The sequence below is a fragment of the Passer domesticus genome, unplaced genomic scaffold, assembly GCF_036417665.1.
Source record: "Passer domesticus isolate bPasDom1 unplaced genomic scaffold, bPasDom1.hap1 HAP1_SCAFFOLD_247, whole genome shotgun sequence".
Taxonomy (NCBI): domain Eukaryota; kingdom Metazoa; phylum Chordata; class Aves; order Passeriformes; family Passeridae; genus Passer; species Passer domesticus.
Window position 1 is genome coordinate 1 of NW_026990026.1, and position 26,971 is coordinate 26,971.

The 26,971-nt window shown below is 70.5% G+C and overlaps 2 protein-coding genes across 2 annotated transcripts; both read right to left on the reverse strand.

Annotated features, from left to right (window-relative positions):
- Window positions 1-18: 18 nt before the first annotated feature.
- LTBP3 (latent transforming growth factor beta binding protein 3) lies at window positions 19-17,112 on the reverse strand (the record flags this gene model as incomplete). The annotated part of the gene is given in 29 exon segments (XM_064406455.1): window positions 19-151; window positions 1,078-1,197; window positions 1,911-1,977; window positions 1,979-2,063; window positions 2,682-2,802; window positions 3,023-3,113; window positions 3,115-3,146; window positions 3,965-4,096; window positions 4,330-4,455; window positions 5,149-5,244; window positions 6,748-6,826; window positions 7,249-7,268; window positions 8,200-8,314; window positions 8,316-8,392; window positions 9,764-9,800; window positions 9,802-9,923; window positions 10,931-11,053; window positions 12,239-12,301; window positions 12,939-13,008; window positions 13,010-13,054; window positions 13,057-13,080; window positions 13,551-13,570; window positions 13,573-13,681; window positions 13,683-13,754; window positions 13,756-13,781; window positions 14,614-14,663; window positions 14,722-14,848; window positions 14,851-14,997; window positions 16,375-17,112. Coding segments are annotated over 29 exon segments (2,393 nt in total), but the record flags the coding sequence as incomplete, so codon positions are not given.
- Window positions 17,113-18,037: 925 nt separating this feature from the next.
- LOC135292237 (mitogen-activated protein kinase kinase kinase 11-like) lies at window positions 18,038-26,491 on the reverse strand. The gene is given in 13 exon segments (XM_064406456.1): window positions 18,038-18,217; window positions 18,799-19,374; window positions 19,445-19,521; window positions 19,629-19,695; window positions 19,807-19,920; window positions 20,808-21,039; window positions 22,032-22,201; window positions 22,408-22,555; window positions 22,751-22,941; window positions 24,384-24,441; window positions 24,443-24,541; window positions 24,543-25,202; window positions 25,685-26,491. Coding segments are annotated over 13 exon segments (3,339 nt in total). The 3' UTR covers window positions 18,038-18,077.
- Window positions 26,492-26,971: the final 480 nt, after the last annotated feature.

The following is a 26,971-nucleotide window of genomic DNA, read 5'->3' on the forward strand; positions in this document are numbered from 1 at the left end:
ATTCCCCGCCCCCCTCACGGAGGGCAGCGGCGCCCGTCGGGGCTGGGGGCGAGCCCGGGGGGGCAGCGGCAGCTGAAGGAGCCCTCGAGGTTGGTGCAGCTGCCGGGGGGGGGGGCACGGGGCCCCGGCTCCAGCGCGCACTCGTCGATGTCTGGGGGGTGGGGGGGGGCTTGAGTACCCCCAAAGACCCCCCAAAGACCCCCAAAGACCCCCCAAAAACCCCCCAGGGACGCCCCTCCCGGGCTCTCCCTCGCACAATGGGGAGGGGTCTCCACAGCCCTGACTCCAGCGCGCACTTGTCTGGGGGGTGGGAGGGCTTTAGTACCCCCAAAGACCCCCCTAAAGACCCCCCAAAGACCCCCCCAAAACCCCCCGGGCTCCCCCTCGCAGGATGGGTGAGGAGGGGTCTCCACAGCCCTGGCTCTGGCGAGCACTTGGCGATGTCTGGGGGGTGGGGGGGCTTGAGTACCCCAAAGACCCCCCAAAGACCCCCCAAAGACCCCCTAAAGAACTCCCAAAGACCCCCCAAAGACCCCCCAGGGACGCCCCCGCCGGGCTCCCCCCTCGCACAATGGGGAGGGGTCTCCACAGCCCCGGGTCTGGGGCGCACTCGGCGATGTCTGGGGGGTGGGGGGGGCTGTTCTGGGGGGTCTCTCGGGCTGTTTTGGGGGGGTCTCTCGGGGGGGTCCCAGGGGTAGGGCTGTTTGGGGGGGGTCTCGGGCTGTATTTGGGGGTCTCTCGGGGGTCTCACCCTGGCAGCGCTGGCCGTGCAGCAGTGTGTAGCTGGGGTGGGGGGATATGGGGTAGGGGGGCTGCTTTGGGGGGTCTCTCGGGCTGTTTTGGAGGGTCCCAGGGGTAGGGCTGTTTTGGGGTCTCTCAGGCTGTTTTGGGGGGGTCTCTCGGGGGTCTCTCTCACCCTGGCAGCGCCGGCCGTGCAGCAGCGTGTACCCGGGGGGGGATATGGGGCAGGGGGGCTGCTTTGGGGGGATTTCTCGGGCTGTTTTGGGGTCTCCCAGGGGGTAGGGCTGTTCTGGGGGGTCTCGGGCTGTATTTGGGGGGGTCTCTCGGGGGTCTCACCCTGGCAGCGCCGGCCGTGCAGCAGGGTGTACCCGGGGGGGCACAGGCACCGGTAGGACCCCGCCGTGTTCACGCAGTCCCCCCCCACGCAGGCGGCCGCGAACTCGCACTCGTCGATGTCTGGGGGAAAGGGTGAGACCCCCGTGTGTGGGACCCCTCCCCAAAACCCCGATAACCCCCCCAGAGCCCCCCCAAACTCTCTGAGCCCCCCCAGATCCACCCCCAGACCCATAGACCACCCCAGAGCCCCCAGCCCCCAGATCTCCAACCCCCTGAGCTCCTCCAGATTCACCCCCAGACCCAAAAAACCCCCCAGACTCCACCGACCCCCCATCCCCCCAGACCTAGAAACCCCCAGAGCCCCCCCAAACCCCAATAACCCCCCCAGATTCACCCCAGACCCAAAAAACCCCCCAGACTCCACCGACCCCCATCCCCCCAAGCCCCCCCCAGAGCCCCCAGACCCCCAATAGCCCACCCAGACCCCACTGACCCCCAACCCCCAGAGCCCCCCCAGACCCACAAACCACCCCCAGAGCCCCCAGACCCAGAAATCCCCCCCAGAGCCCCCAGACCCCAATAACCCCCCAAACCCCACCGACCCCCATTCCCCCGAGCCCCCCCAGAGCCCCCAGACCCATAAACCCCCCCCCAGAACCCCCAGACCCCAATAACCCCCCCCAGATTCACCCCCAGACCCCCAAAAACCCCCCAGACCCCCCCCAGACCCCACCGACCCCATCCCCCCGAGCCCCCCCAGAGCCCCCAGACCCCAATAACCCCCCAGACCCCCATCCCCCGAGCCCCCCAGGCCCCCCCGGGTTTGGGGGTACCTTGGCAGCGGGGGGGGTCCCGCGCCGGCTGCAGCCCGGGGGGGCACTGGCACTTGTAGGAGCCGGGGGGTGTTGACGCAGCCCCCCCCAGGGCAGAGACCCCCGGCCTCGCACTCGTTCACAGTCTGGGGGGACCCCAGTGAGACCCCGGCCCTGGGGGGGGGGGTCCCGAGGGGGGGGGCTGGGGCGGGGGTCCTGGGTAGGAGTTTTGGGGGGCTTGGAGTTGGGGAGGGAGAAGTTTTGGGGGGGTCTGGGATAGGGGGGGAGGCACAAGGTGGTTGTGGGGAGGGGTCCCCAATATGGGCGGGGGGAGTCACAGGTAAAGGGGTCCCAAGAGGGTTTGGGGGGGATCTTGGGGGGCTCCTGTGTGACCCCAGGGGGATCCCAGGGAGTTTGGGGGGGGGGTCCAGGGGGGAATTTAGGGGGTGTCCCAGGGGTTTTGGGGGTCCCAGGGGTTTGGGGGGGTCCCAAGGGGGCAGTTTTGGGGGGGTCCTGAGGGGATTAGGGAGTCCCAGAGAGTTTGGATGGGTTCCATGGGATTTGGGGGATCCCAGGGGGATTTTGGGGGATCCCGGGGGGGTTTGGGGGGGGTCGCAAGTATTTTGGGGTGATCTCGGGCGGTTTTGGGGGTCGGGGGGGTTTGGGGGGTCCCAGGTGGATTTGGGGGGTCCCGCGTGGATTTGGGGGGGTCCCGGGGGGATTTGGGGGATCCCGGGTGGATTTTGGGGGGGGGTCGCAGTGGTTTTGGGGGGGGTCCCGGGGGGTGCTGACCGAGGCAGGCGCCGTTGAGGCCACGGAAGCCGGGGGGGGCAGGGGGTGCACACGAAGCCCCCCGGGTGGTTCTCGCACTTGGAGTCGGGGCACGTCCCCGCGTCCAGGCACTCGTTGATGTCTGGGGGGGTGGCAGGGGGACATCGGGGACATTGGGGACACCGCGGGGACACCCCACAGTGTCCCCTAGCGCGGGCTGGCCCCTCCAAGGCGCGCTGTCCCCGTCCCCGGTGGCCTCGTGTCCCCACCCCCGTGTCCCCACCCCCGTGTCCCCACCCCCGTGTCCCCACCCCGGTGTCACCACCCCCGCCGCGGTGTCCCCGCCCGGTGTCACCCTTCGCAGAGCGGTGGCCGCGAGCCCTTGCGCCGGTAGCCCGGGTGGCACTCGCACTTGTAGTGGCCCGGCACGTTGGAGCAGGTGCCACCGTCCCCCGCACACGTCACCCTTGGCACACTCGTCGATGTCTGCGGGGACACGCGGGGACATTTGTCCTGTCCCCAACCCCGGGCAGTGTCCCCAACCCCGGGAAGTGTCCCCAACCCCGGGAAGTGTCCCCAACCCCGGGAAGTGTCCCCAGCCCTGTCCTCTGTCCCCAACCCCGGGCAGTGTCCCCAGCCCTGTCCTGCATCCCCAAATCCAAACCATGTCCCCAAGCCTGTCCCCAGCCCCGTCTCATGTCCCCAGCCCTGTCCCCAACCATGTCCCCAACCCTGTCGTCTGTCCCCAACCCTGTCCCATGTCCCCAACCCTGTCCCCCAACCTGTCCCATGTCCCCAGCCGTGTCCCCTCCCCTGTCCCCTGTCCCCACCCCCATCCACTGCCCCAACCGTGGGGCATGTGCCCCCCCACCCTGTGCCGTGTCCCTTGTCCCCACCCCCTCCCTGCCGTGGTGTCCCCAGGTCCCTGTGTGTCCCCATGGTGTCCCCGTGGTGTCCCCAGGTCCCCTGTGTCCCCATCCCCTCCATGGTGTCCCCATGTCCCCATGGTGTCCCCATGGTGTCCCCGTGTCCCCATCCCTGCCATGGTGTCCCCGTGTCCCCATGATGTCCACATTCCCGTGGTGTCCCCGTGGTGTCCCCATGTCCCCGTGTCTCCATGTCCCCATCCCCACCATGGTGTCCCCGTGTCCCCACGGTGTCCCCACGGTGTCCCCATGTCCCCATGGTGTCCCCATCCCTGTGGTGTCCCCACGGTGTCCCCATCCCCATGATGTCCCCGTGTCCCCATGGTGTCCCCCGTGGTGTCCCCATGGTGTCCCCACGGTGTCCCCATGTCCCCGTACCTGCGCAGGTGCGCAGTCCCTTGTGCAGGCGCAGCTGGAAGCCGCGGTGACAGTGACACGTGTAGGAGCCACCCGTGTTCATGCACACGCCGCGCCCGGCGCCGCACGGCTCCGCCTCGCACTCGTTCACGTCTGGGCAGGTGGCAACGGGTGTGGCACGGGTGTGTCACAGGTGTGTCACCAGGTGTGGCACAGGTGTGTAACCGTGTGTGTGACCCCGTGACCCCCCTCAGCCCCACACTGGTTCACGTCTGGACAGGTGTGTCACGGGTGTGTCACACCGCAACAACCAGGTGTTTCACCAGGTGTGTCACCATGTCTGTCCCCGTGTCTGTCCCATGTCCCATGTATCCGTGTGTCCGTACCGGTGCAGTAGCGGCGCTGCGGGTGCCAGCGGTACCCCGGGAAGCACAGGCAGCTGTACCCGCCCGGGCCCATCACGCACTCGCCGGGCCCGCAGATGTTCCGGTTCAGTTTGCACTCGTCCGTCTCTGGGGGGGGTCCCGGGGGGGATTTTGGGGGTGACCCCAGGAGCACCGAGCGGTCCCGAGGGGTCCCAAAGGAGCTTTTTGGGGTCCCGATGGGATTTGGGGGGGTTCTGGGGTATCCCTGGGGGGGTCTCAGGGGGTCTTGAGGGGGTCTGGAGGTGCCAGGGACATTGGGGGGATCCCGAGGGGAGCGAGGGGGGTTTTGGGGGTCCTGGGAAGTGTCAGGGGGGGTCTCAGGGGTGTTTGGGGTCCTGAGGGCAGAGTTGGGGGTTCCAGAGATCCCAGGGGGGTCCCAGAGGGGTCCCAGGAGGGTCCCAGGGTGGGTTAGGGGGTCCCAGGAGGGTCCCAGGGGGGTCTTGGGGTTCTAGAGATCGCAGGGGGATCCCAGGAGGGTCCTGGAGAGTGTTGGGGGGTCCTGGGGGGGTCCCAGAAGGGTCCCAGGGGGCCTGAGGGATACCAAGAGGGTCTGGGGAGGGGGGGTTGGGGGGTCCCAGGGGTGCTGGGGGGTCCCGGGGGGGTTGGGAGATCCCAGGAGGGTCCCGGGGGTGTTGGGCGGGTCCTGGGAGGTCCTGGGGATCCCGGGGTGGGGGGGGGTTGGGGGTCCCAAGGGTGCCGGGGAGGGGTCCCAGGGGTCCCGGGGGTGTTGGGGTGGTCCTGGGAGGGGTCCCGGGGGGGGGGTCCCGGGGGTCCTCTCACCCGTGACCTGGGTGGGCGCGATCTCGGCCGCGCTGCGCGTCAGCTGCTCCGGGGGCAGGCGCCAGAGCGGGGCCGGCGTGGGACGGGCCACCAGCGCTGGGGACAGCACGGCAGGGACAGGGGACAGGGGACATGGGGACATGGGGACAGCACGGCAGGGACAGGGGACACGGGGACAGGGACAGGGGACACGGGGACATGGGGACAGCACGGCAGGGACAGGGACACGGGGACACGGGGACATGGGGACAGCAACGGCAGGGACAGGGACACGGGGACACGGGGACATGGGGACAGCACGGCAGGGACAGGGGACAGGGGGACAGGGGACATGGGGACAGCACGGCAGGGACAGGGACACGGGGACAGGGGACATGGGGACAGCACGGCAGGGACAGGGACACGGGGACATGGGGACAGGGACACGGGGACATGGGGACAGGGACACGGGGACATGGGGACAGGGACAGGGACAGGGGACATGGGGACAGCACGGCAGGGACAGGGGACACGGGGACATGGGGACAGGGGACAGGGACAGGGGACATGGGGACAGGGACAGGGGACACGGGGACATGGGGACAGCACGGCAGGGGACAGGGACAGGGGACATGGGGACATGGGGACAGCATGGCAGGGACAGGGACAGGGGACATGGGGACAGGGACACGGGGACATGGGGACAGGGACAGGGGACAGGGACATGGGGACAGCATGGCAAGGGACAGGGACAGGGACACGGGGGACATGGGGACAGCACGGCAGGGGACACAGGGGACACGGGGACATGGGGACAGGGACAGGGGACACAGGGGACACGGGGACATAGGGACAGGGACAGGGGACATGGGGACAGCACGGCAGGGGACAGGGGACACGGGGACATGGGGACAGGGGACAGGGGACAGCACGGCAGGGGACAGGGACAGGGGACACGGGGACATGGGGACAGCACGGCAGGGGACAGGGGACACAGGGACATGGGGACAGGGACAGGGGACAGGGGACAGGAACAGGGACAGGGACATGGGGACAGGGGACAGGGACACGGGGACATGGGAGACAGCACAGCGTGGGATGGGGACAGGGACAGGGGACAGGGGACAGCACGGTGTAGGACACAGGGGACACGGGGGACATGGGGACAGGGACAGCACGGTGTAGGACACAGGGGACACGGGGACACAAGGACAGCACGGCGTGGGACAGGGACAGCGACAGCAGACAGAACGGCGTGGGACACAGGGGACACGGGGACACGGGGACATGGGGACACAGTTCCTGAACTGTCCCCCAAAATGTCCCCAAATTGTCCCAAAGTGGCCCCAAAATGCCCCTGAACTGTCCCCAAAGTGTTCCTGAATTGTCCCTGAAGTGTCTCTGAGCTGTCCCCCAAAGTGTCCCCAAAGTGTCCCCACTGCTGTCCCCTTCCCCACCCCATGTCCCCCCCCTTGTCCCTCTCTGCGTCCCCCCCGTGTCCCCTCTATTTCCTCACCTTGTCCCCACCTTGTCCCCCCCCATGTCCCTCTATGTCCCCCCCTTGTCCCTCCCATGTCCCTCTATGTCCCCCCCGTGTCCCCCTGGTGTCCCCCCCCTTACCGGGGTACCGGGGGGGGTCGCTGCTCCCCGGGGGCTGCTCCAGGCCCTGCTCCTCCGAGGGGCTCCAGAACGCCGGCAGCTGGGGGGGGGCAGCGCTGTCCCCTCTGTCCCACCCCCCCCCTATCCCCCCCAGACCCCCCCAGCCTCCTGAGACCACCCCCCATGCCTCTGAGACCCCCGGGACCCCCCCCCATGCCCCTGAGAACCCCCCCAGTCCCTCATCCCCCCCCCCCAGCCCCCCGAGACCCCTCCCCAGCCTCCCGAAACCCCCCAAGCCCCTCCGTGCCCCTCCCATCCCCCTGAGACCCCCCCCAGCCCTTTGAGACCCCTCCCCCCCAGACCCCCGGGGATCCTCCCAGCGACCTCCAGCCCCCCTGAGACCCCCCCAGTCCCTCCATGCCCCCCCGAGACCCCCCCAAGGTCCTCCATGCCCCCCCAGCCCCCCGAGACCCCCCCCCCCCATAATGCTGGTTCCCCCCCCCATGTCCCCCCCCCACTCACCATGGCCGGGGGGGTCACAGCTGCGGGGGGAGGGGGCGCTGAGACCCCGAACTGACCCCCCCCCATGGTGGGGGAGGGGGGGGACACACAAAACAGGGGGGTCAGGGGGGGCTGGGGACACTGGGGGGGGGGTCAGGGGGACATGGGGGGGGTCACAGGGACTGGGGGTACCCCAACAGAGATGGGGGGGGACACAAGGAAACGGGGGGGGGGGGGCCACAGGGATTTGGGGGGACCCGAAGGGCACAGGGACATGGGGGGGTCCCAGGGAAATGGGGGGGGGGTCACATGGACATGGCGGGGACAGGGATGTGGGGGGGATCACAGGGACAAGGGGTGACCCCAGAGAATATGGGGGGGGGGGGGGTCACAGGGTCATGGGGGGTCCCAGGGGACTTTGGGGGGGTCACAAGGACATGGGGGGTTGCAGGGACATGGGGGGGGACCCCAGGGGACTTGGGGGGGGGGCACACAGGGACATGGTGGGGGGCACAGGGACTGGGGGTACCCCAACAGAGATGGGGGGGGACACAAGGAAATGGGGGGGTCACAGGGACACGGCAAGAGGGGGCAAGAACTGGGTGGGGGTGACATGGTGGGCACACAGGGACTTGGGGGGGGCACAGGGGACTTGGGGGGACCCCAGGGGACATGATGGGGGCACAGGGACTTGGGGGGGGCACAGGGGACAGGAGGGGGTCCCAGGGACTTTGGGGGGCTCACAGGGACATGTGGGGACTCCAGGGGACATGGGGGGGGCACAGAGGACTTGTGGGGGGTCCCAGGGACTTTGGGGGGGATCACAGGGAAATGGGGGGGACCCCAGGGGAGATGGGGGGGGCACACAGGGACATTGGGGGTCCCAGGGACTTTGGGGGGGCAACATTTCTGGCCCGGGGCAGTCGCGGGGGTGGGTGGGGGGCTCTGGGGGGGCTCGGGGGGGTGCCCGACCTGGCGGCGGGGGGGGGCTCGTCGGGCGGCGCGGGGCTGGGGGCGGGCGGGGGGCGGCCGCGGGGGGCCGCTCGGGGGTCCCGTCGGGGTGGATGTGCAGCGTGAAGTCGCTCTCAGCCCTGGATCGTCAGCGTCTGGTGCGACGTGAGCACGTGGTAGCCCTTCCCGGCCGGGCAGATGGCCTTGAACGCGGCTGGGGGGGGCACGGGGGGGGGGGTCAGGGGCACCCCAAAACTGAGCTGGGCACCCCCCGGACCGTCATGGGTACCCCCGGAACGATGGGCACCCCCAAAACTGCGCTGGGACACCCCCGGACCGTCATGGGCACCCCCGGAACGATGGGCACCCCAAAAACTCCGCTGGGCACCCCCGGACCGTCATGGGTAGCCCCGGATCGCGGGGGACACCCCCAGACCGTGATGGGCACCCCCAAACCCCTGGGACACCCCCGGACCCAGCTGGGCACCCCCGGATCGATGGGGCACCCCAAAACTGCGCTGGGCACCCCCGGACCGTCATGGGCACCCCCGGAACGATGGGCACCCCCAAAACTGCGCTGGGACACCCCCAGACCGCGATGGGCACCCCCAAACCCCTGGGACACCTCCGGACCTAGCTGGGCACCCCAAAACTGCGCTGGGGCATCCCCGGACCGCGATGGGGCTCCCCCGGACCGTGCAGGGCACCCCTGTACCGTGATGGGCACCCCCAAACCCCGGGACACCCCAAAACCGCCCTGGGGCACCCGCGGACCGCGATGGGCACCCCCAAACAGATGGGCACCCCAAAACTGAGCTGGGGCACCCCCGGACCGTGATGGGCACCCCCGGACCGGGCAGGGCACCCCCCAGACCCCAGGACACCTCCGGACCGATGGGCACCCCCGGATTGATGGGGCATCCCAAAACTGCGCTGGGGCACCCCCGAATCGCGGGGACACCCCCAGACCGCGATGGGCAACCCCCAAACCCCTGGGACACCCCCGGACCGATGGGCACCCCAAAACTGCACTGCGACACCCCCGGGACCGCGATGGGCACCCCTAAACCCCCGAGACACCCCCGGACCGAGCTGGGACATCCCTGGACCTTGCGGGGCACCCCCAAAACAGACGGGCACCCCAAAACTGCGCTGCGACAACCCCGGACCGAGATGGGCACCCCCGGGCAGGGCAGGGGCACCCCCAAACCGAGCTGGGGCACCCCCGGACCGAGCTGGGACATCCCCGGACTGTGATGGACACTGCCGGACCGAGGTGGGACACCCCTAAACCCCGGGACACCCCCCGGAACCGAACTAGGGTACCCCCAAACAGATGGGCACCCCAAAACTGCGCTGGGGCACCTCCGGACCGCGATGGGACACCCCCAAATCCCGGGACACTACCCCCGGACCGAGCTGGGGCACCCCCAGACCCCCCCAAAGTCCCCCGGACCGGTGCTGTCCGGGGGGGAATCAGCCCCCCCAGACCCCCCCAAAGCCCCCCGAAGCCCCCCGTACCGGTGCCATCGGAGGAGAAGCAGCCCCCCCAAAGCCCCCCCAGCCCCCCCAAAGCCCCCCTAACCGGTGCCGTCGGGGGGGCAGCGCTGGCAGCGCCCCCCCCCAGGCCTTGCCCACGCTGCAGCAGCACGTCCGGCGGGTCAGGCGGGTGGGCAGGGGGTGCTGGCACTGCTGCGACCCCGACACCAGCCGGAAGCACAGACCCCGCTCCTCGCCCGGCTCCGCTGCGGGGGGGGCAGGACCCTCAGGGACCCCTCCCCCAAAACACCCCGAAACACCCCCAAACGGACCCAAAACCCCAGACATCACCAAAACCCCTCAGAGACCCCTCCCCAAAACACCGTGAAACCCCTCGAAACAGACCCAAAATTCTGGACATCACCAAAACCCTACCCGAGACCCCTCCCCAAGACCTCCAGAACCCCCCAAGATCACTCAGGACCCCCAAGACTCCCAGAACCCCCAGACCCCCCCAGGACCCCCAGAACCCCCAAGACTCCCAGACCCCCCCCAGGACCCCCAGGATTTCCAGGACCCCCAAGACCCCCCGTGCCCCCCCTGACTCTCCTGTGCCCCCCCAGACCCCCCAGGACCCTCGTGCCCTCCCCAGGGACCCCCCCCCGTGCCCCTGTGCCCCCTGCGCCCCCATACGCAGGCACTGGCTCCGGGACAGGCCCAGGACCCCCAGGACCCCCCCCAGACTCCCCCGTGCCCCCCCAGACTCCCGCAGGACCCCCGTGCCCCCCGTGCCCCCGTACGCGGGCACTGGCTCCAGGACGGCCCCAGGACTCCCAGGATTTCCAGGACCCCCAAGACCCCCAGAACCCCCAGACCCCCCCCCAGGACCTTCAGGACCCCCAGACCTCCCCCAGACCCCCCCGTGCCCGCCATGCCCCCCGTGCCCCGTACGCAGGCATTGGCTCTGAGAGAGTCCCAGGACCCCCCGTGCCCCCCGTGCCCCCCCGTGCCCCCCAGGACCCCCAGACCTCCCCCAGACCCCCCGTGCCCCCCGTGCCCCTGTACGCAGGCATTGGCTCTGAGAGAGCCCCAGGACCCCCGTGCCCCCCAGACTCCCCCCATGCCCCCCAGACCCCCCCGTGCCCCCCAGGACCCCCAGACCTCCCCCAGACCCCCCCGTACCCCCCGTGCCCCGTACGCAGGCACTGGCTCCAGGACGGGCCCCAGACCCCCCCAGGACCCCCAGACCCCCCGTGCCCCCCGTGCCCCGTACGCAGGCACTGGCTCCGGGACGGGCCCAGCACGTGCCCGGCCGAGCAGGAGCAGCGGAAGCTGCCCTGGGTGTTGCGGCACTCGCCGGGCTGGCACACGCCGGGCAGGGCGCACTCGTTGATGTCTGCGACAGGAAGGGCACACCTCAGCCAGGTGTGGCACACCTGAGCCAGGCATGGCACACCTGAGCCAGGTGTGGCACACCTGGGCTGCGTGTGACACACCTGAGACAGGTATGGCACACGTGGGCCAGGCACAGCACACCTGGGCTGCGCGTGACACACCTGGGCCAGGTATGGCACACCTGAGACAGGTACGGCACACCTGAGCCAGGTGCGGCACACCTGGGCTGCGTGTGACACACCTGGGCCAGGTATGGCACACCTGGGCTGTGTGTGACACACCTGGGCCAGGTATGGCACACCTGGGCTGCGTGTGACACACCCTGGGCCAGGTATGGCACACCTGAGAGAGGTACAGGCACACCTGAGCCAGGTATGGCACACCTGAGACAGCTACGGCACACCTGGGCCAGGTATGGCACACCTGGGCTGGGCGTGACACACCTGAACCAGGTATAGCACGCCTGGGCCAGGTAGGACACACCTGAGCCAGGTACAGCACACCTGAGCTGGGTATGACACACACCTGGACTGAGTAGGGCACACCTGAGCCAGGTGTGGCACACCTGAGCCTGTGTGAGCACACCTGGGACAGGTAACGGCACGCCTGGGCTGGGTGTCAGCATACACGAGCCAGGTGCAGGACAGAACACACCTGGGACAGGTGTACAGGTGTGCCACAGGTGTGACACAGATGCAACATGGGTGTGGCACAGCTAGAACACACCTGGCACAGGTGTGCCACAGGTGTACAGGTGTGACACAGGTGTGGCACAGGTAGAACACACCTGACCTCACACCTGCACACTCCCTGCTGTCTGACAGGCGTGCCAGGTGTGCCACAGGTGTGCCACAGGCATGATATGGGTTGTGGCACAGGTGGAACACACCTGGCACAGGCGTGACAGGTGTGAACACACCTGACCTCACACACGTGTCCCCCCCCCAGCCCCCTGTGCCCCCCCTGTACCCCCTGAGCCCCCTTAATGCCCCCCCTGTGCCCCCCCACCCCCTCATTCCCCCCACACCCCCCGTGCCCTTCATGCCCTCCCCACACCCCCCCCGAGCCCCCTGAGACCCCCGTGACTCCCCCCATGCCCCCCTGTGCCCCCCCACCCCTCATTCCCCCACACCCCCCGAGCCCCCCAAGCCCCCCCGAAGCCCCCCGAGCCCCCCGAGCCCCCTACCCTGGCAGTGGGAGCTGTTGAGCCGTTTGTAGCCCTGGGGACAGTCCCCCCCGCGCTCCCCCCCGCGCCGCCCTTCGGGGACCCCCGACCCTAAAAAAGCCCCGACCCCCCCCCCAGTCACCCCCAGAACCGGGGGGCACCGGGGGGGGGGGGGGGGGGCGGAGCTGGGGAGGGGGCCGGATCCAGGAGGGGGGGTCCGGACAGGGGCCGGGGGGGTCCCGGAGGTGAGGGGATCATTTGGGGGGGGGGGGGTCCTGGATTTAGGCTGGGGGGGCTGGGAGGGGTCCTGGGGAGTTCTGAGGGGGGTCCTGGGGGCTTCTGGGGGACTCTGGGAGGGGTCCAGGGGAGGGGTCGTGGGGGGGGGGTTCTGGGGGGGGTCTGGGAGGGTTTGGGGGGGGGGTCCTGGGGGGATTCTGGGAGGGGTCTTGGGGAGGGGGTCCTGGGAGGGTTCTGGGGTGGTCTGAGAGGGTTTTGAGGGGCTCCCTGGGGGGTTTTGGGGGGGTCCTGGTGGGTTCTTGGGGGGGGGGTTTGAGTGGGGGGTTCCTGGGGAGTCTTGGGGAGGGGGGGGGTTCGGGTGGGTTCTGGAGGGGCTCTGGGAGGGTTTTTGGGGGGTTCTGGGGGGGATTCTGGGCTGTCCCCCCACCCCCGGGGGTGTTCCTGACCGGAGTGGGGGGGTCAGGGGGGGTCCCCCACACCTGGGGGGGGGGTCCGGGGGCGGGGGTCCCCGCTCACACCTGCACGTGGGGACACTTGTGGCACTTGCTCTGTCCCCCAGGCGCTGCCGATGCTGCCGCAGCAATCCTCGAGCTTGGTGAGCTCCCGGGCAGGGGGTTACTGCCGCACTGGGGGGGGGGGCACGGGGGGGTCAGCACCCCAAAACACCCCCCGGGACCCCAAACCACACCCCGACATCCCCGAGACCCCAAATCCCCTCTCCCTGTACTCCCAAAGACCCCAAATACCCAGCCCTGCACACTCAGGGACCCCAAACCATCCCCCCTGCACCCCCAGGGACCCCAAATCCCCACCACCACCACCCCCTGACACCCCAAACCACACCCCCGAGACCCCAAATCCCCCTCCCCGCACCCCCAAGACCCCAAATCCCCCTCTCCCCCGCACACTCAGAGACCCCAAATCCCCTCTCCCTGTACTCCCAGAGACCCCTGGCAGCAGTCGCTGAGCCTGGGGAGGGGGGCGCTTCAGCACTGGGGGGGTCCGCACCCCAAAACACCCCCTGAACCCCCCCAAACTCCGACCTCCCCCCCGCGCCCCTAAAGGTGCCCGGACCCCCAGATTGCCCCCCCCTCACCGAGTGCTTGGGCAGGGTCTCTGGAAGCAGCGGCCCAGCGGTTTGTGGGTGTGGGGCCGGGGGGGCGCGGGGGGCTTGCTGCCGGCCGGGGGCTGCGCGGGGTGCGCCAGGAGCCCCCCCCCGGCCCGGGGGGGCCCCCTCGGGGGGGCGCGGATCGATGCGATGGACCTGGACCGAGGCCTCGGGGGGGTGATGGACCCGCACTGTTCACCAGGGGAGGGGGCACCTGCGCTGGGGGGCGGCGGCACCTGGGACCCCCCGAACCCCAAAACCCGGGAACCCCGAACCCCAAAACCCGGCGCCCCCCCAAACCCGAAAACCCAGCACCTGGGACCCCCCGAACCCCAAAACCCGGGAACCCCGAACCCCAAAATCCGGGAACCCCGAACCCCAAAACCCAGGACCCCCCCGAACCCCAAAACCCGGGACCCCCCGAACCCGAAATCCCAGCACCTGGGACCCCCCCGAACCCCAAAACCCGGGACCCCCAGAACCCCCAAAACCCGGCACTTGGGACCCCCCAAACCCAGCACGGCCACGTGGGACCAATTCCCCCCAAAACCCCCCCCAACATGGGCACCCCCAGAACTCTCTGCCCCCCGCACCCCCCCAATCCCCCACGCCCCTCCAAACCCTGAGCCCCCCCAAACCCCCGAGAACCCCCAAACCCTGAGGCCCCCACAATCCCCTGAACCCCCCCCCAACTCCTGAGCCCCCCCAATCCCCCGAGCCCCCCCAATCCCCTGAGCCCCCCCAACTCCTGAGCCCCCCAATCCCCCGAGCTCCCCCAATCCCTGAACCCCCCCAATCCCCCGAGCCCCCCCAAAACCCCCGCGCCCCAAAACCCCCGCGCCCCCCAAACCCCCGCGCCCCCCAAACCCCCGAGCACCCCCAATCCCCCACGCCCCCCAATTCCTGAACCCCTCCAACTCCTGAGCCTCCCCAAACCCCCGAGAACCCCCAAAATCCCTGAGCCCCCCAAATTCCCGCGCCCCCCAATCCCCTGAGCCCCCCCCAAACCCTGAGCCCCCCCAAAACCCCCGCGCCCCCCAACCCCCGGTACCTTCAGCCGAGTGGTGCCCCGGCCCCAGGGGCACGACGAAGGTGGCGTGGCTGACGTGCCCCCCCCCCGTGCCCCCCCCCGTGCCCCCCCCCGTGCCCCCCACCATGCGCTGCCCCGGGGGGGGGCTCGGGGGGCGCGGCCGCCCCCCCGGGCCCGTCGGCGATGACCTGCACGGCGTAAACGGCGACCTTGGAGCCCGGGGCGGGCTCGGGGGGGGGCGTCGGGGGGCGCGGGGGGGGGGCGGAGGGGGGGGGTCCCCCCCCTGCCGAGCGCGCCCCCCCCCGCGGGGGACCTGGCAGAAGCGGCCGGTGAAGTTGGGGGGGCACAGGCAGTGCGAGCGGGAGCTGCACTGGCCGCCGTTCATGCAGGGCAGGGGGCACACCACTGCGGGGAGAGAGACCCCTGAGACCCCCGGAGCGACCCCAAATACCCCCAGAGCCCCCCAGATCCTGTGAGACCCCCGGCAGCGCCCCCAAATACCCCGAGAGCCCCCCAGATCCTGTGAGACCCCCGGGGCGCCCCCAAATACCCTGAGACCCTCGGAATGACCCCAAATACCCCAGGTTGAGACCCCCGGGGTGCCCCCCAAATACCCTGAGACCCCCGGGGTGCCCTCAAATACCCCGAGAGCCTCCGAGATCCTGTGAGACCCCCACAGCCACCCCAAATACCCCGAGAGCCCCCCAGATCCCGTGAGACCCCCGGGGCGCCCCCAAATGCCCCCAGACCTCCAGAACGCCCCCAAACATCCCGGGATGAGACCCCCGGAGCGCCCCAAAATCCTCTGAGACCCCTGGAATGACCCCAAATACCCTGTGACCCCTCGAGACCACCCCGAGCCCCCCCCAGGTCCCTCTGTCCCCTTGGTGCCACCCCGGTCCCGCTGCCATCACAGCCCCATCCCCGCTGGCCCTGTCCCCTCCTCGGCCCTGTCCCCCACTCCTGTCCCCAACCCTGTCCCCAACCCTGTCCCGGTGTCCCCGTTGTCACTCACCCACTTGGAAGCCGGAGCCGGTCAGGCTGTCCCTGTCCCCATGGCTGTCCCCGTGTCCCCAACCCTGTCCCCATCCCTGTCCCCGTGTCACTCACCCACTCGGAAGCCGAAGCCAGTCAGGGTGTCCCCAACCCTGTCCCCAACCCTGTCCCCATCCCTGTCCCATCCTCGTCACAGTCCCAGCGCTGTCCCCACACCTGAGCCACCTCTGTCCCCGTGTCCCCATCCCTGTCCCCATGTCCCCGTCCCTGTCCCTGTGTCCCCGTCCCTGTCCCCGTGTCACTCACCCACTCAGAAGCCGGAGCCGGTCAGGATGTCCCCATCCCTGTCCCCCAACCCTGTCCCCGTGTCCCCAAGGCTGTCCCGGTGTCCCGGTGCCACTCACCCACTCGAAGCCGGAGCCCATCAGGCTGTCCCCGTGTCCCCAAGGCTGTCCCCATCCCTGTCCCCCGGTGTCACTCACCCACGCGGAAGCCGGAGCCGGTCAGCGTGTCCCTGTCCCCAGGGCTGTCCCCAAGGCTGTCCCCGTGTCCCCAAGGCTGTCCCGGTGTCCCGGTGCCACTCACCCACTTGGAAGCCGGAGCCTGTCACCGTGTCCCTGTCCCCAGGGCTGTCCCGGTGTCCCCATCCCTGTCCCCGGTGCCACTCACCCACGCGGAAGCCGGAGCCGGTCAGCGTGTCCCTGTCCCTGTGGCTGTCCCCCAAGGCTGTCCCCGTGTCCCCATGGCTGTCCCCCAAGGCTGTCCCGGTGTCCCGGTGCCACTCACCCACGCGGAAGCCGGAGCCGGTCAGCGTGTCGGCCGCGTGCCCGTTCTCGCCGATCAGGGTCATGTTGGAGCCGGGCTGGCTGCACGAGTCCCGGCACAGCCCCTTCAGACACGTCCTCCGGCAGATCAGGGGGGCGAAGACCACCTTGAAGCGCTCCCGGGCCACGGCCGCGCCCCCCCCGCGCCCCCCCCAGCGCCGCCAGCGCCGCCAGCGCCGCCCACAGCCCCCCCCAGCGCCACATGCTGCCCCCAGACCCCCCAGACCCCCGAGACCCCCCGCCCGACCCCGCGGAGGGCGAGGGCTCCGGGCCGGGCGCTGCGGACCCCTCGGGGGGGGGGGGTCCCGGACTCTGGGGCCCCTCGGGGGGGCTCGCGGAGCCTCGGAAGGGTCCCCTCGGTGAGGAGGGGGGGGGGTCCCGTCTGTCTGTCCCCTCTCAGTCGCTCCCCCCCCCCACGAGCGACGCCCGGAGGCCGGGGGTCTCCTTTCGGGGGTGGGGGTCTCCTCTCGGGGCTCTCCGGCGGCCCTGGGGTTCCCTCGGGGGTGGGGGGCGTCCCGGAAGGCGGAGCCCCCCCCGGCGGGTGCTGGGGAGCCCCCCCAGGGGTGTCGCGGGTTGCGGGGTCCCCTCGGCGGGCTCGGGCTGCCCTCGGGGGGCGTCCCGGGCTGCGGGGGCGGGGGGGATCCCGGCGGGGCTGGCGCGGTCCCGCGGCCGCCCGGGATGGCGCTGGGACCGGGGGAGCGGGGGGGGGGGGGCGCGGGCGGGGGCGGGGGGCGGGGGCCGCTCCAGGAATTGGGGGGGGGGGGGGGGGCGGGGAGGTGGGGGAGGGGAGGAGCCCGGATGGCCGGGACGGTTCCAGCGCCGGGCACGGCGGGACGGGGGGATGGGACCCCCCCCCAAAAAATCCTCCCCCCAAAATCCTCCCCCCAAAATGTGTCCCTTTTGGGGGGTTAGGGGGTGGGAATTCCCCTGGAGACCCCCGGGATGGGGTACGGGGGTGCTGGGCCCCCTCCCCAAACTCCTGAGACCACCCGAGGGGGGTGCGGCGCTCTGGAGCGCCTGAGATCCCCCCCCCAAAAGGGAAACGGGGATCCCCCAAACTCCTGCGAACCACCGTGGGGAGATTGAACCCCCCCAAACCCCCCCAAACCCCCGAATCCCCCCCAAACCCCAAAACCCCCCGCGCAGGGTGGGCAAGGAGGTGGGACCCCCAAACTGGGACCCCCAAAAGTGCAAAGGACCCCCCCCCAAAGCGCTGGGACCCCCAGAACGGGGGGGTGAGCGAACGGGACCCCCCCAAACCCCCAGGGCTCCCCTCCAAGGGGGGCGGGACCCCCAAACTCAGGGACCCCCCCACTCTGGACCCCCCCCCAGGCAGGACGAGGCGGCCCCGGCGGTTTTGGGGTCTCGGGAGTTTTTTATTTGGTCACAGTCGCCCCCCGAAGCTCCCGGGACCCCCCGTCCAGTGTCGGGACCGCCCGGGGGCGGGGCTTCCGCCGAGGGGGGCGGGGCCTCAGCGCGCCCACCAATCAGGGCGGAGCTTCCTGGTTTGCCCCAGGAGGGGGCGTGGTTTCCTGCCGTAGAGCCCCGCCCAGGAGGGGGCGGGGCTTTTGTAATGCCCGTTGGTTTGACCAATGGCGCGCCAGCGTGGGCGGGGCTTCCGGCCGCTCATTGGTCGCCGGAGGGTGGCGGGGGCGGGTCCAAGGCTCAGCGGGCGCTCTCATTGGTCGGTGAAGGGGTCTCGGGGGCGGGGCTCGGCGGGGGCGGGGCCCGGCGCGGCCCCGCGGACACGAAGCTCCAGGGGTCGATGCGGGGGCGGAGCGGGGAGGGGCGGGGCCGGGCGGGGCCTGCGGGGAGGGGCGGGGCTGGGGGCGGGGCAACTCCGCGGAACCCCAAAAGTGCCCCGCGACCCCCCAAAACTGCCTCACGACCCCCAGAACTGCCCCACGACCCCCCAGAACTGTCCTGTGACCCCCAAAAGTGCCCCGCGACCCCCCAAAACTGCCCCGTGACCCCCCAGAACTGCCCCACGACCCCAAAAATTGCCCCACGACCCCCCAGACCTGCCCCGCGACCCCCCCAAAACTGCCCCACGACCCCCCCAAAACTGCCCTGTGACCCCTCAAATCTGCCTTGTGACCCCCAGAACTGCCCTACGACCCCTCAGAACTGCCCCGCGACCCACCAACACTGCCCCACGACCCCCCAGAACACCCCATCAATGGCCCCACTTCCCCTGAACCCCACCAGAACCCCAAAACTGCCCCACGACCCCCCCCATCTGCCCCCCAGACCCCCACCCCCCCCAGTCCCACTTACCCCACTCGGGGGTCCCGGCTGGGCTCAGCTCTCGGGGTCTCCGGGCCCCCCGGGGTGACGGCTGCAGCCCCAGCTCGGGGGTCCCGGGGGTCCGGGCACGACGTGGCTCAGGGGTCCCGGGGGGTCCCGGGGGTCCGGGCACGGCCCTGCTCGGGGGTCCCGGGGGTCGCGGGGGTCCTGGCTCCCCGTTGCTCGGGGGTCCAGGACCAATTCAGCTCCAGGGTCTTGGGGGTCCGGGCTGGCCTCTGCTCGGGGGTCCCGGGGGTCCTGGGGGTCCCGGGGGTCCGGATTCCACTCGGCTCCGGGGACCCGGGGGTCCCGGGGGTCCGGGCTCCGCTGGGATCAGGGGACCCGGGGCTCCGGGCTCGGCTCGGCTCGGGGGTCCTGGGGGTCCCGGGGGTCCGCGCTCCACTGGGCTCGGGGGTCGCGGGGCTCCAGGCTCGAGCGGTCTCGGGGGTCCCGGGTGACTCGGGGGACCCCAGGGTGCGCTCCCAGCGGCGCGGGGACAGGCGCAGCAGGCCGGGGGAGGGCGGGGGGCTGCGGGGGGATTCGGGGGTCGCCAGCTCCCGGCCCAGCCCCAGCGACGCCAGCAGGGCCGAGCCCTTCAGCAGCGCCCGCCGCAGCAGCCGGGGGGTCCCTCCCCGAGACCCCCGCCCCTCCTCGGCCTCCGGGGGCCCGGCCTCGCCTGCGGGACACAGCGGGGTCAGCGTGGGGAGGGGAGCGCGGGTGAGACCCCCGAGCCCACCCGGACCCACCGTTGGGGGCCGCGTCCCCCGGGCTCAGCTCCTCCGTGTCCAGGTACCAGGTGGTCTCATCCGGGCGCAGGCGGCGCCTGGGGGGGACACCCGAGGGTCCGGGGGGGTTCCGATGTGTGGGGAGGGGGCGTTAGGACCCCCCTGGACTCCCCCAGACCCCCATGAGGTGGGGGGGGACACACACCTGCCATTGGGGGCGCTGCCCCGCGCCCCGCGGCCCCGCGGCGGCTCCTCCTCCTCCTCGGGCTCCACTGGGGACACAAACGGGGGGACACGGGGTCACCGGGGGGTCACCGGGGGTCACCGGGGGTCACGGGGGGGGTGGTGTCACAGCCCCCCCCCCCGGGGATGACGTCACTCACGCTGGATGGCGCGCAGGCGGGGGAAGGGGGGGGATTCCCCCGGCCCATCCTCGGGGTCGTGGCTCCGGGGGTCCCCCCCGGGCGACGCCTGGACCGTCAGGCGGTGCTTGAAATCTGGGGAGGGGGCAGCGCCGCGCTCAGGAGAGCCCCAAAACACCCCAAAAACCCCCCAAATCCCCCAAAGGGCACACACACACTCCAGCACCCCAAAATCTCCAAAGCCCCCCCAACCCCCTGGCTCCCTCAGGACCCCCAAATCTCCTGGACCCCCCAACACCCCCAAGACCTCCCCAAATCCCTCAAGACCCCCAGATCCCGTGGACCCCGAAATCCCTCAAGACCCCCCAAAGTCCTCAGCCCTCCCAAAGCCCCCTGGCTCCCTCAGGACCCCCAAATCTCCTGGACCCCCAAACCCCCTGGACCCCCAGCTCCCCAAAACCCCCTGGCTGCCTCAGGACCCCCAAATCTCCTGGACCCCCAAAGCCCCAAACACCTTCTGCTCCCCCAAGACCTCCCCAAATCACTCAAGGCCCCCAAATCCCCTGGACCCCCAACCCCCCCCAGCTCCCCAAAACCCCTGGCTTTGTCAAGACCCCCAAATCTCCTGGATCCCCCAAAGCCCCCAGCCCTCCCAAGCCCCCTGGCTGCCTCAGGACCCCCAAATCCCCTGGACCCCCAAAGCCCCCAGCTCCTCAAAGCCCCCTGTCTCCCCCAAGACCCCCAAATCCCCTGGACCCCCAAAGACCCCAGCTCCCCAAAGCCCCCTGTCTCCTTCAGAACCCCCAAATCCCCAGGACCCCCAAATCCCCCAACACCCCCCAAAGCCCCCAGCCCCTCAAAGCCCCCTGTCTCCCCCAAGACCCCCAAATCCCCAGGACCCCCAAGACCCTCCAGAACCCCCCATCCCCCCAAATCCTAAACCACCCCCTGCTCCCCCAAACCCCATCCCCATCAAATCCTCCCCACCCCCCCTCCAGCAGCCCCCAGCCCCATTTCCCCACCCTGGGGCATCCCGATGAGATCCGCGGGTTTCCGTGGCCTCCGAAAGGGGGGTCGGCGTCTCTTGGGGGCCGGGGGGGGCCGGGGGGGTCCCCTGAGCATGAGGCTGAGCTCCCTCTCCAGCACCTCCAGCTCGCGGCGCGCCACGGCGGCCTCGCGCTGCCGCAGCGCCTCGGCCTGGCAGCGCTGCGCCCGCGAGGCCCTGGCCACGGCCTCCTCCCGGCTGCGCAGCTCCTGGGGCACCCCCGCGGGTCGGGGGGTTCGGGGTCAGCGGGGTCACCGGGGTCACGGGGGTCACGGGGGTCAGCGGGGTCGTGGGGACAACGGGGACACGGAGGGACAGCAGGGCAAGGCTGCTGGGGAGGGGTTTGGGGGTCCCAGAGGGGTTTTGGGGGGGTTCTGGGGTGGTTTTGTCTGTTGGTGAAGGGGTCCAAGGGTTTTGGGGGTCTTGAGGGAGCCAGGGGGCATTGGGGGGGCTGGGGACTTTGGGGGTCATGGGGATTTGGGGGTCTTGAGGGAGCCAGGGGCTTTGGGAGCTTTGGGGGTCCAGGGAATTTGGGGGTCTTGAGGGAGCCAGGGGGCTTTGGGAGCTCTGGGGGTCCAGGGAATTTGGGGGTCTTGAGGGAGCCAGGGGGATTTGGGGGGGGCTGGGGACTTTGGGAGGTGTTGGGGGTTTTGGGGGTCCAGGGAATTTGGGGGTCTTGAGGGCACCAGGGGGCTTTGGGAGCTTTGGGGGTCCAGGGAATTTGGGGGTCTTGAGGGAGCCAGGGGGATTTGGAGGGGCTGGGGACTTTGGGAGGTGTTGGGGGTTTTTGGGGGTCCAGGGAATTTGGGGGTCCGGAGGGAGCCAAGGGGCTTTGGGAGCTTTGGGGGTCCAGGGTGTGTCTGGAGGGGGTTTGAGTTTTGGGGGTGGGTGGTTCTAAGGGTTGGGGGGTGTCACAGGTTTTAGGGATTACCCTGAGATCTGGGGGACCCAGGTGTTTGGGGAGGGATCCCAGGTGTTTGGGGGGGTTCCCAGGTATTGAGGAGGGGTCCCAGGTGTTTGTGGAGGAGTCCCAGGTATTGGGGAAGGGTCCCAGGTGCTCAGAGGGGTGTCTCAGGTGTTAGGAAGGGCTCCCGGGTGCTTAGAGGGGTGTCCCAGGAGTTTGGGGGGGGGGTCCCAGATGTTGAGGAGGGGTCCCAGGTGCTCAGAGTGGTGCCCCAGGAGTTTGGGGAGGGGTCCCCACCTTCTCCCGCGCCCTCAGCTCGTCGAAGAGCCCCTGGATCTCGCGGCGCCAGGACTCCTGCAGGGAGTGGAAGGACTCGGGGGGCCCCAGCCCCCCCGGCTCCAGCCCCCCCAGCCGCCGCAGGATGGTCCCGAAGCCCGGCCGCCGGTGGGGGTCCTGCTCCCAGCAGGCTGCGGGGGCAACCGGGGGTCTTGGGGGGGTCTGTGGGGTACCCCCACATCCCCCAGGTACCCCCCAACCCCTCAGCAACCCAGGGGTTGGTCCGAGCAGCCCCAAACTCCTGGGGAGCCCAATATCCACAACCCCCCAACCTGTCTGATTCCCCTTGACACCCCGGACCCCCCGAGCCCCCCTGGACCCCCCGGACCCCCCGTACCTGCCATGAGCTGGGCGAAGGGCGGGGGGCAGGTGGACGGGATGGGCAGGGTCAGTTTGTTCACGGCCACGCCGTAGGCCACGGCCAGCCCGTCGATGCCCCGGTACGGCACCTCCCCGGTCAGCAGCTCCCACAGCAGCACCCGTAACTTTGGGGGGGCAGGATGAGGGGGTCAGAGCGTCAGAGACCCCCCCTCCCACCCCCCAAAACCCCCCCGCAACTCTCCAGGTGCCCCCCAGCTCAGCGACCCCACGCAGAACCCCAAATCCGCCCCACGCAGGGGGTTGGGCACCCCAAACTCCCCCTGGCTCAGAGTTTTCTCCCCCCCAAGGACCCCCAGGACCCCTGCCCACCTCCAGACGTCGCTGCCCTTGGAGAAGGTGGAGGCCCGGATCACCTCGGGGGCCATCCAGGCGTAGGTGCCGGCCGCGCTCATCTTGGTGGTTCGCTGCCACTCGCGGGCCAGCCCGAAATCGGTGATTTTCAGCGTTTTGCCGCTCACGTCATCGCCCACCACGGGCTGTGCCAGCAGCACTGGGGGGGCACGGAGTCAGGGACCCCCCAAACAGCGACCCCCCGACTTCTGGGGTCTCCTCCCACCTGGAAATCTTGGGGTCTGTGTGCCCCGTCCTGCTGGGGACAGTCAGGATCCCCACCCTGGGGACATTGGGGACCCCAATGTCTGAGATTCCTCACTCTGGGGACCCCAAATCTGTGATTCCCCACTCTGGAGACCCCAATACCTGGAATTCCCTACTCTGGGGACCCCAAAATCTGGGCTACCCCACACTTGAGGACCCCAATATCTCAAATTCCTCACCCTGTGGACCCCAATATCTGTGATCCCCCACCCTGGAGACCCCAATACCTGGAATTCCCCACTCTGGAGACCCCAATACGTGGGTTTCCCCACCCTTGAGGACCCCAATATCTCAAATTCCCCACCCTGGGGACCGCAGTATCTGTAATTCCTCACCCTTGAGGATCCCAATATTTGGGATTCCTCACCCTTGAGGACACTGGGGACCCCAATATCTTGAATTCCCCACTCTTGGGGACCCCAATATCTTGGATTCTGCACGCTGTGGACCCCAATATCTTGAATTCCCCACCCTTGAGGACCCCAATATCTGCGATCCCCCACCCTTGGGGACCCAAATATCTCAAATTCCTCACCCTGTGGACCCTAATATCTGGGATCCCCCACCCTTGAGGGCCCCAATATCTCAAATTCCCTACCCTCGGGGACCCCATTTTCCAGGATTCCCCACCTTGAGGACCCCAATACCTGAGATTACCCACTCTGGAACCCCAATATCTATGATCCCCCACCCTTGGGAACCCCAATATCTGTGATTCCCTACCCTTGGGGACCCCAGTATCTGTGATTCCCTATCCTTGGGGACCCCAGTATCTGTAATTCCTCACCCTTGAGGATCCCAATATTTGGGATTCCTCACCCTTGAGGACACTGGGGACCCCATTATCCGGAATTCCCCACGTTGAGGACCCCGATACCGGGGATTACCCACTCTGTGACCCCATTATCTGTGATCCCCCACTCTGTGGACCCCAATATCTGGGATCCCCACCCTTGAGGACCCCAATATCTCAAATTCCCCACCCTGGGGACCCCAATATCTGTGATCCCCCACCCTTGGGAACCCCAATATCTTGAATTCCCCACTCAGTGGACCCCAATATCTCAGATCCCCCACCCTGGGGGACCCCCATATCTGTGATCCCCCACCCTTGGGAACCCCAATATCTCAGATCCCCCACCCTGGGGGACCCCCATATCTGTGATCCCCCACCCTTGGGAACCCCAATATCTTGAATTCCCCACTCAGTGGACCCCAATATCTCAGATTCCCCACCTTTGGGCACCCTGATGACCCACCCCGCAACCCCCAACCCCTGCAACCCCCACCCCTCCAGAACCTCCCTACACAGAGACCCCCTCCCCAAAATCTCACCATTGCTGGACTTGAGGTCTCGGTGGATGAGGGGCACGGGGGTCCCGGAGTGCAGGTACCCGCATCCCCCGCGCCACCTGGCGCGCCCAGTCCAGCAGGACGGCGGGGGGCACCCTGCGGCCGGCCAGCGCCCTGGAGAGCGGCCCCCCCGCCGCAAAACTCCATCACCAGGCACAGGTGGGGGGGCTCCAGGCACACGGCCCGCAGCGCCACCACGTTGGGGTGCCGCAGGCGGGCGTAGAGCCGAGCCTCCCGCCGCAGGCTGGCCGCCCCCGCCGCCCCCGCGTCCCCCCGCGCCGCCTTCACCGCCACCACCTGGCCCCGCCAGGTGCCCCGGAACACGCGGCCGAAGCCCCCGGCCCCGATCACCTCCTCCAGCCGCAGCTCCCCGAAGGCCGCCCGCGCCGGCTCCCAACCGCCCGGGGGGGACGGGGAGCGGGAGCCCCCCGGGGAGGGAGGGGAGGGGGAGCGGGACCCCCCTGGGGATGGAGGGGAGGGGGAGCGGGAGCCCCCCGGGGATGGGGAAGGGGAGCGGGACCCCCTCGGGGAGGGGGGGAAAGGGGAGAGGGAGCGCTGCGGAAGAGGGGGGAAAGGGGGGGCGATGGGGAGAGGGGTGGGGAGGGGGAGTGAGACCCCGCCGGGGGGGATGGGGAGGGGGATGCCCGGCCCCACTCCATGGGCTGCTCCCCCCCCCAGCCCCGGCCCCCTGCGATGGCGCTGGGGGGGCTTGGGGGGTCCTGTGGGGGGCTGGGGGGTCCTGAAGGTGCTCGGGGGGGGTCTGGGGGTGACCAGGGGGGGTCTATGGGTGCCAGGGGGGGTCTATGGGTGCCAGGGGGACCCCATGGGGCCCCTTGGTGTCCTGGGGGGTCACTGGGGTCACCTGAGCCCTGCAGGTGCTGCCTGCAAGCTCTGACAGCTCCGGGGGGTCCCCGTGCAGCCCCCGATGAGGGGAGGGGGGTCCAGGGGGTCCCGAGGGCTCCTGGGGGGGTCCCCACACCCCCAGAGCTGACGTCAGTCCCTGTGGTCCCTTATGGCTCCTGTGGGTCCCCTTATTGTCCCTGCAGCTGCCGGGGGTCCCTGGGGGTCCCTCTGGTCCTTGGGGGTCCCTGTGGTCCCTGGGGGTCCCGGGGGTCACTGTGGTGCTTGGGGGTCCCTGGGGGTCCCGGGGGGTCCTTGTGGATCCCGGGGGTCCCTGCGGGTCCCTGGGGGTCCCTGTGGTCCTTGGGGGTTCCTGGGGGTCCCGGGGGTCCCAGGGGTCACTGTGGATCCCGGGGGTCCCCGCGGTCCCCGCTGCTCCTCACAGCCTCTGCCGCTCCCCGGGGATCCCCGCGGCTCCGAGGGGTCCCTGCAGCCCCCCGGGGGTCCCCGCGCCCCCTCCCCAGCCGCCACAACCCCCGGCGGACCCCGGGGGTCGCCCCCGCCCCGCTGCCCGCTGCCCTCGCTCCCCGTGCCCGCTCCCCTCCTCCCCGGGGCCCCGCTCCCGTCCCCGCCTGGTCCCGCCGCAGCCCCCGCGGCCCGGGGCGGGGAGGAAGCGGCGTCCGGCGGCGACCCCCGGGCGGGGGCAGGGGGCGGCCCGGCCGCTCGGCGCTGCCGGGGCTCCGGCGGATCCCCGCGCTGGCTGAGGCGGCCCCGGGAAGGCGGAGCCGGGACATTGTCACCGGGACAAAGGAAAAGGAACCAGCGCCGGACGGGGCGGGCCGGGGGCACCGGACGCCGTGGGTGGGGGGGTGGGTTGGGTTGGGGGGGGACCGGACGAGAGGCCGAGGCGGGGAGGGGGGGGGCGGCGGTGACACCGGGACCCCCGCACCGGGCCGGGGGAGGCGCTGGCGCCCCGGGGGTCTCACGGGGCACCGTGAGCGGGGCTTGGGGCGGGCCCGGGAGCGGATACCGGGCTGGGGAGGGGTCCCGTGTGCGCCCCCTCCCCCAAGGCCGGGGGGGGGCGCTGGCGCCCGGCGCCGCTGGGGGGCGCCCTGCGCGCTCGGGGGGCACGGCGGGCGTGGCCACGCCCACACCCGGAAAGGGGCGTGGCCTCCCCGCCGAACGGGCGGGGAGCAACGAAAGGGGCGTGTCCAACGGGAGAGGGGCGTGTCCCGCCGCTGTGACGTCATTTTGGCGCGCACCCGGAAGCGGCGCCGGCACCGGGAGCTGGGGAGGGGTCCCGGGGGGTCCCGGGGGGTCCCGGGGCCGCCATGGCGGGGCCGGCGGTGCTGCAGGTGCTCCGGCAGGGCGTGTGGGCCTCGCTGACCGGCGGCTGCTTCCTGGAGCCGCAGCTCGGCGCCTTCGCCAACTGCGTGCGGCTCTACGTGTGGCTGTTCCTGCTCGGGCTGCCGCTCGGCCTCTACTCGGTGCGCCGGGGGGCTCGGGGGGCGTCTGAGGGGGTCTGGGGGGGGTCTGGGGGGGATGTGAGGGGGTCCAGGGGATCTGAGGGGGGGATGTGAGGGGGTCCAGGGGATCTGAGGGGGTCTGGGGGGGTCTGGAGGGGATCTGAGGGGGTCCGGGGGGGATCTGAGGGGATCCGGGGGGGATCTGAGGGGGTCCGGGGGGGGGTCTGAGGGGGTCTGGAGGGGATCTGAGGGGGGTCTGGGGGG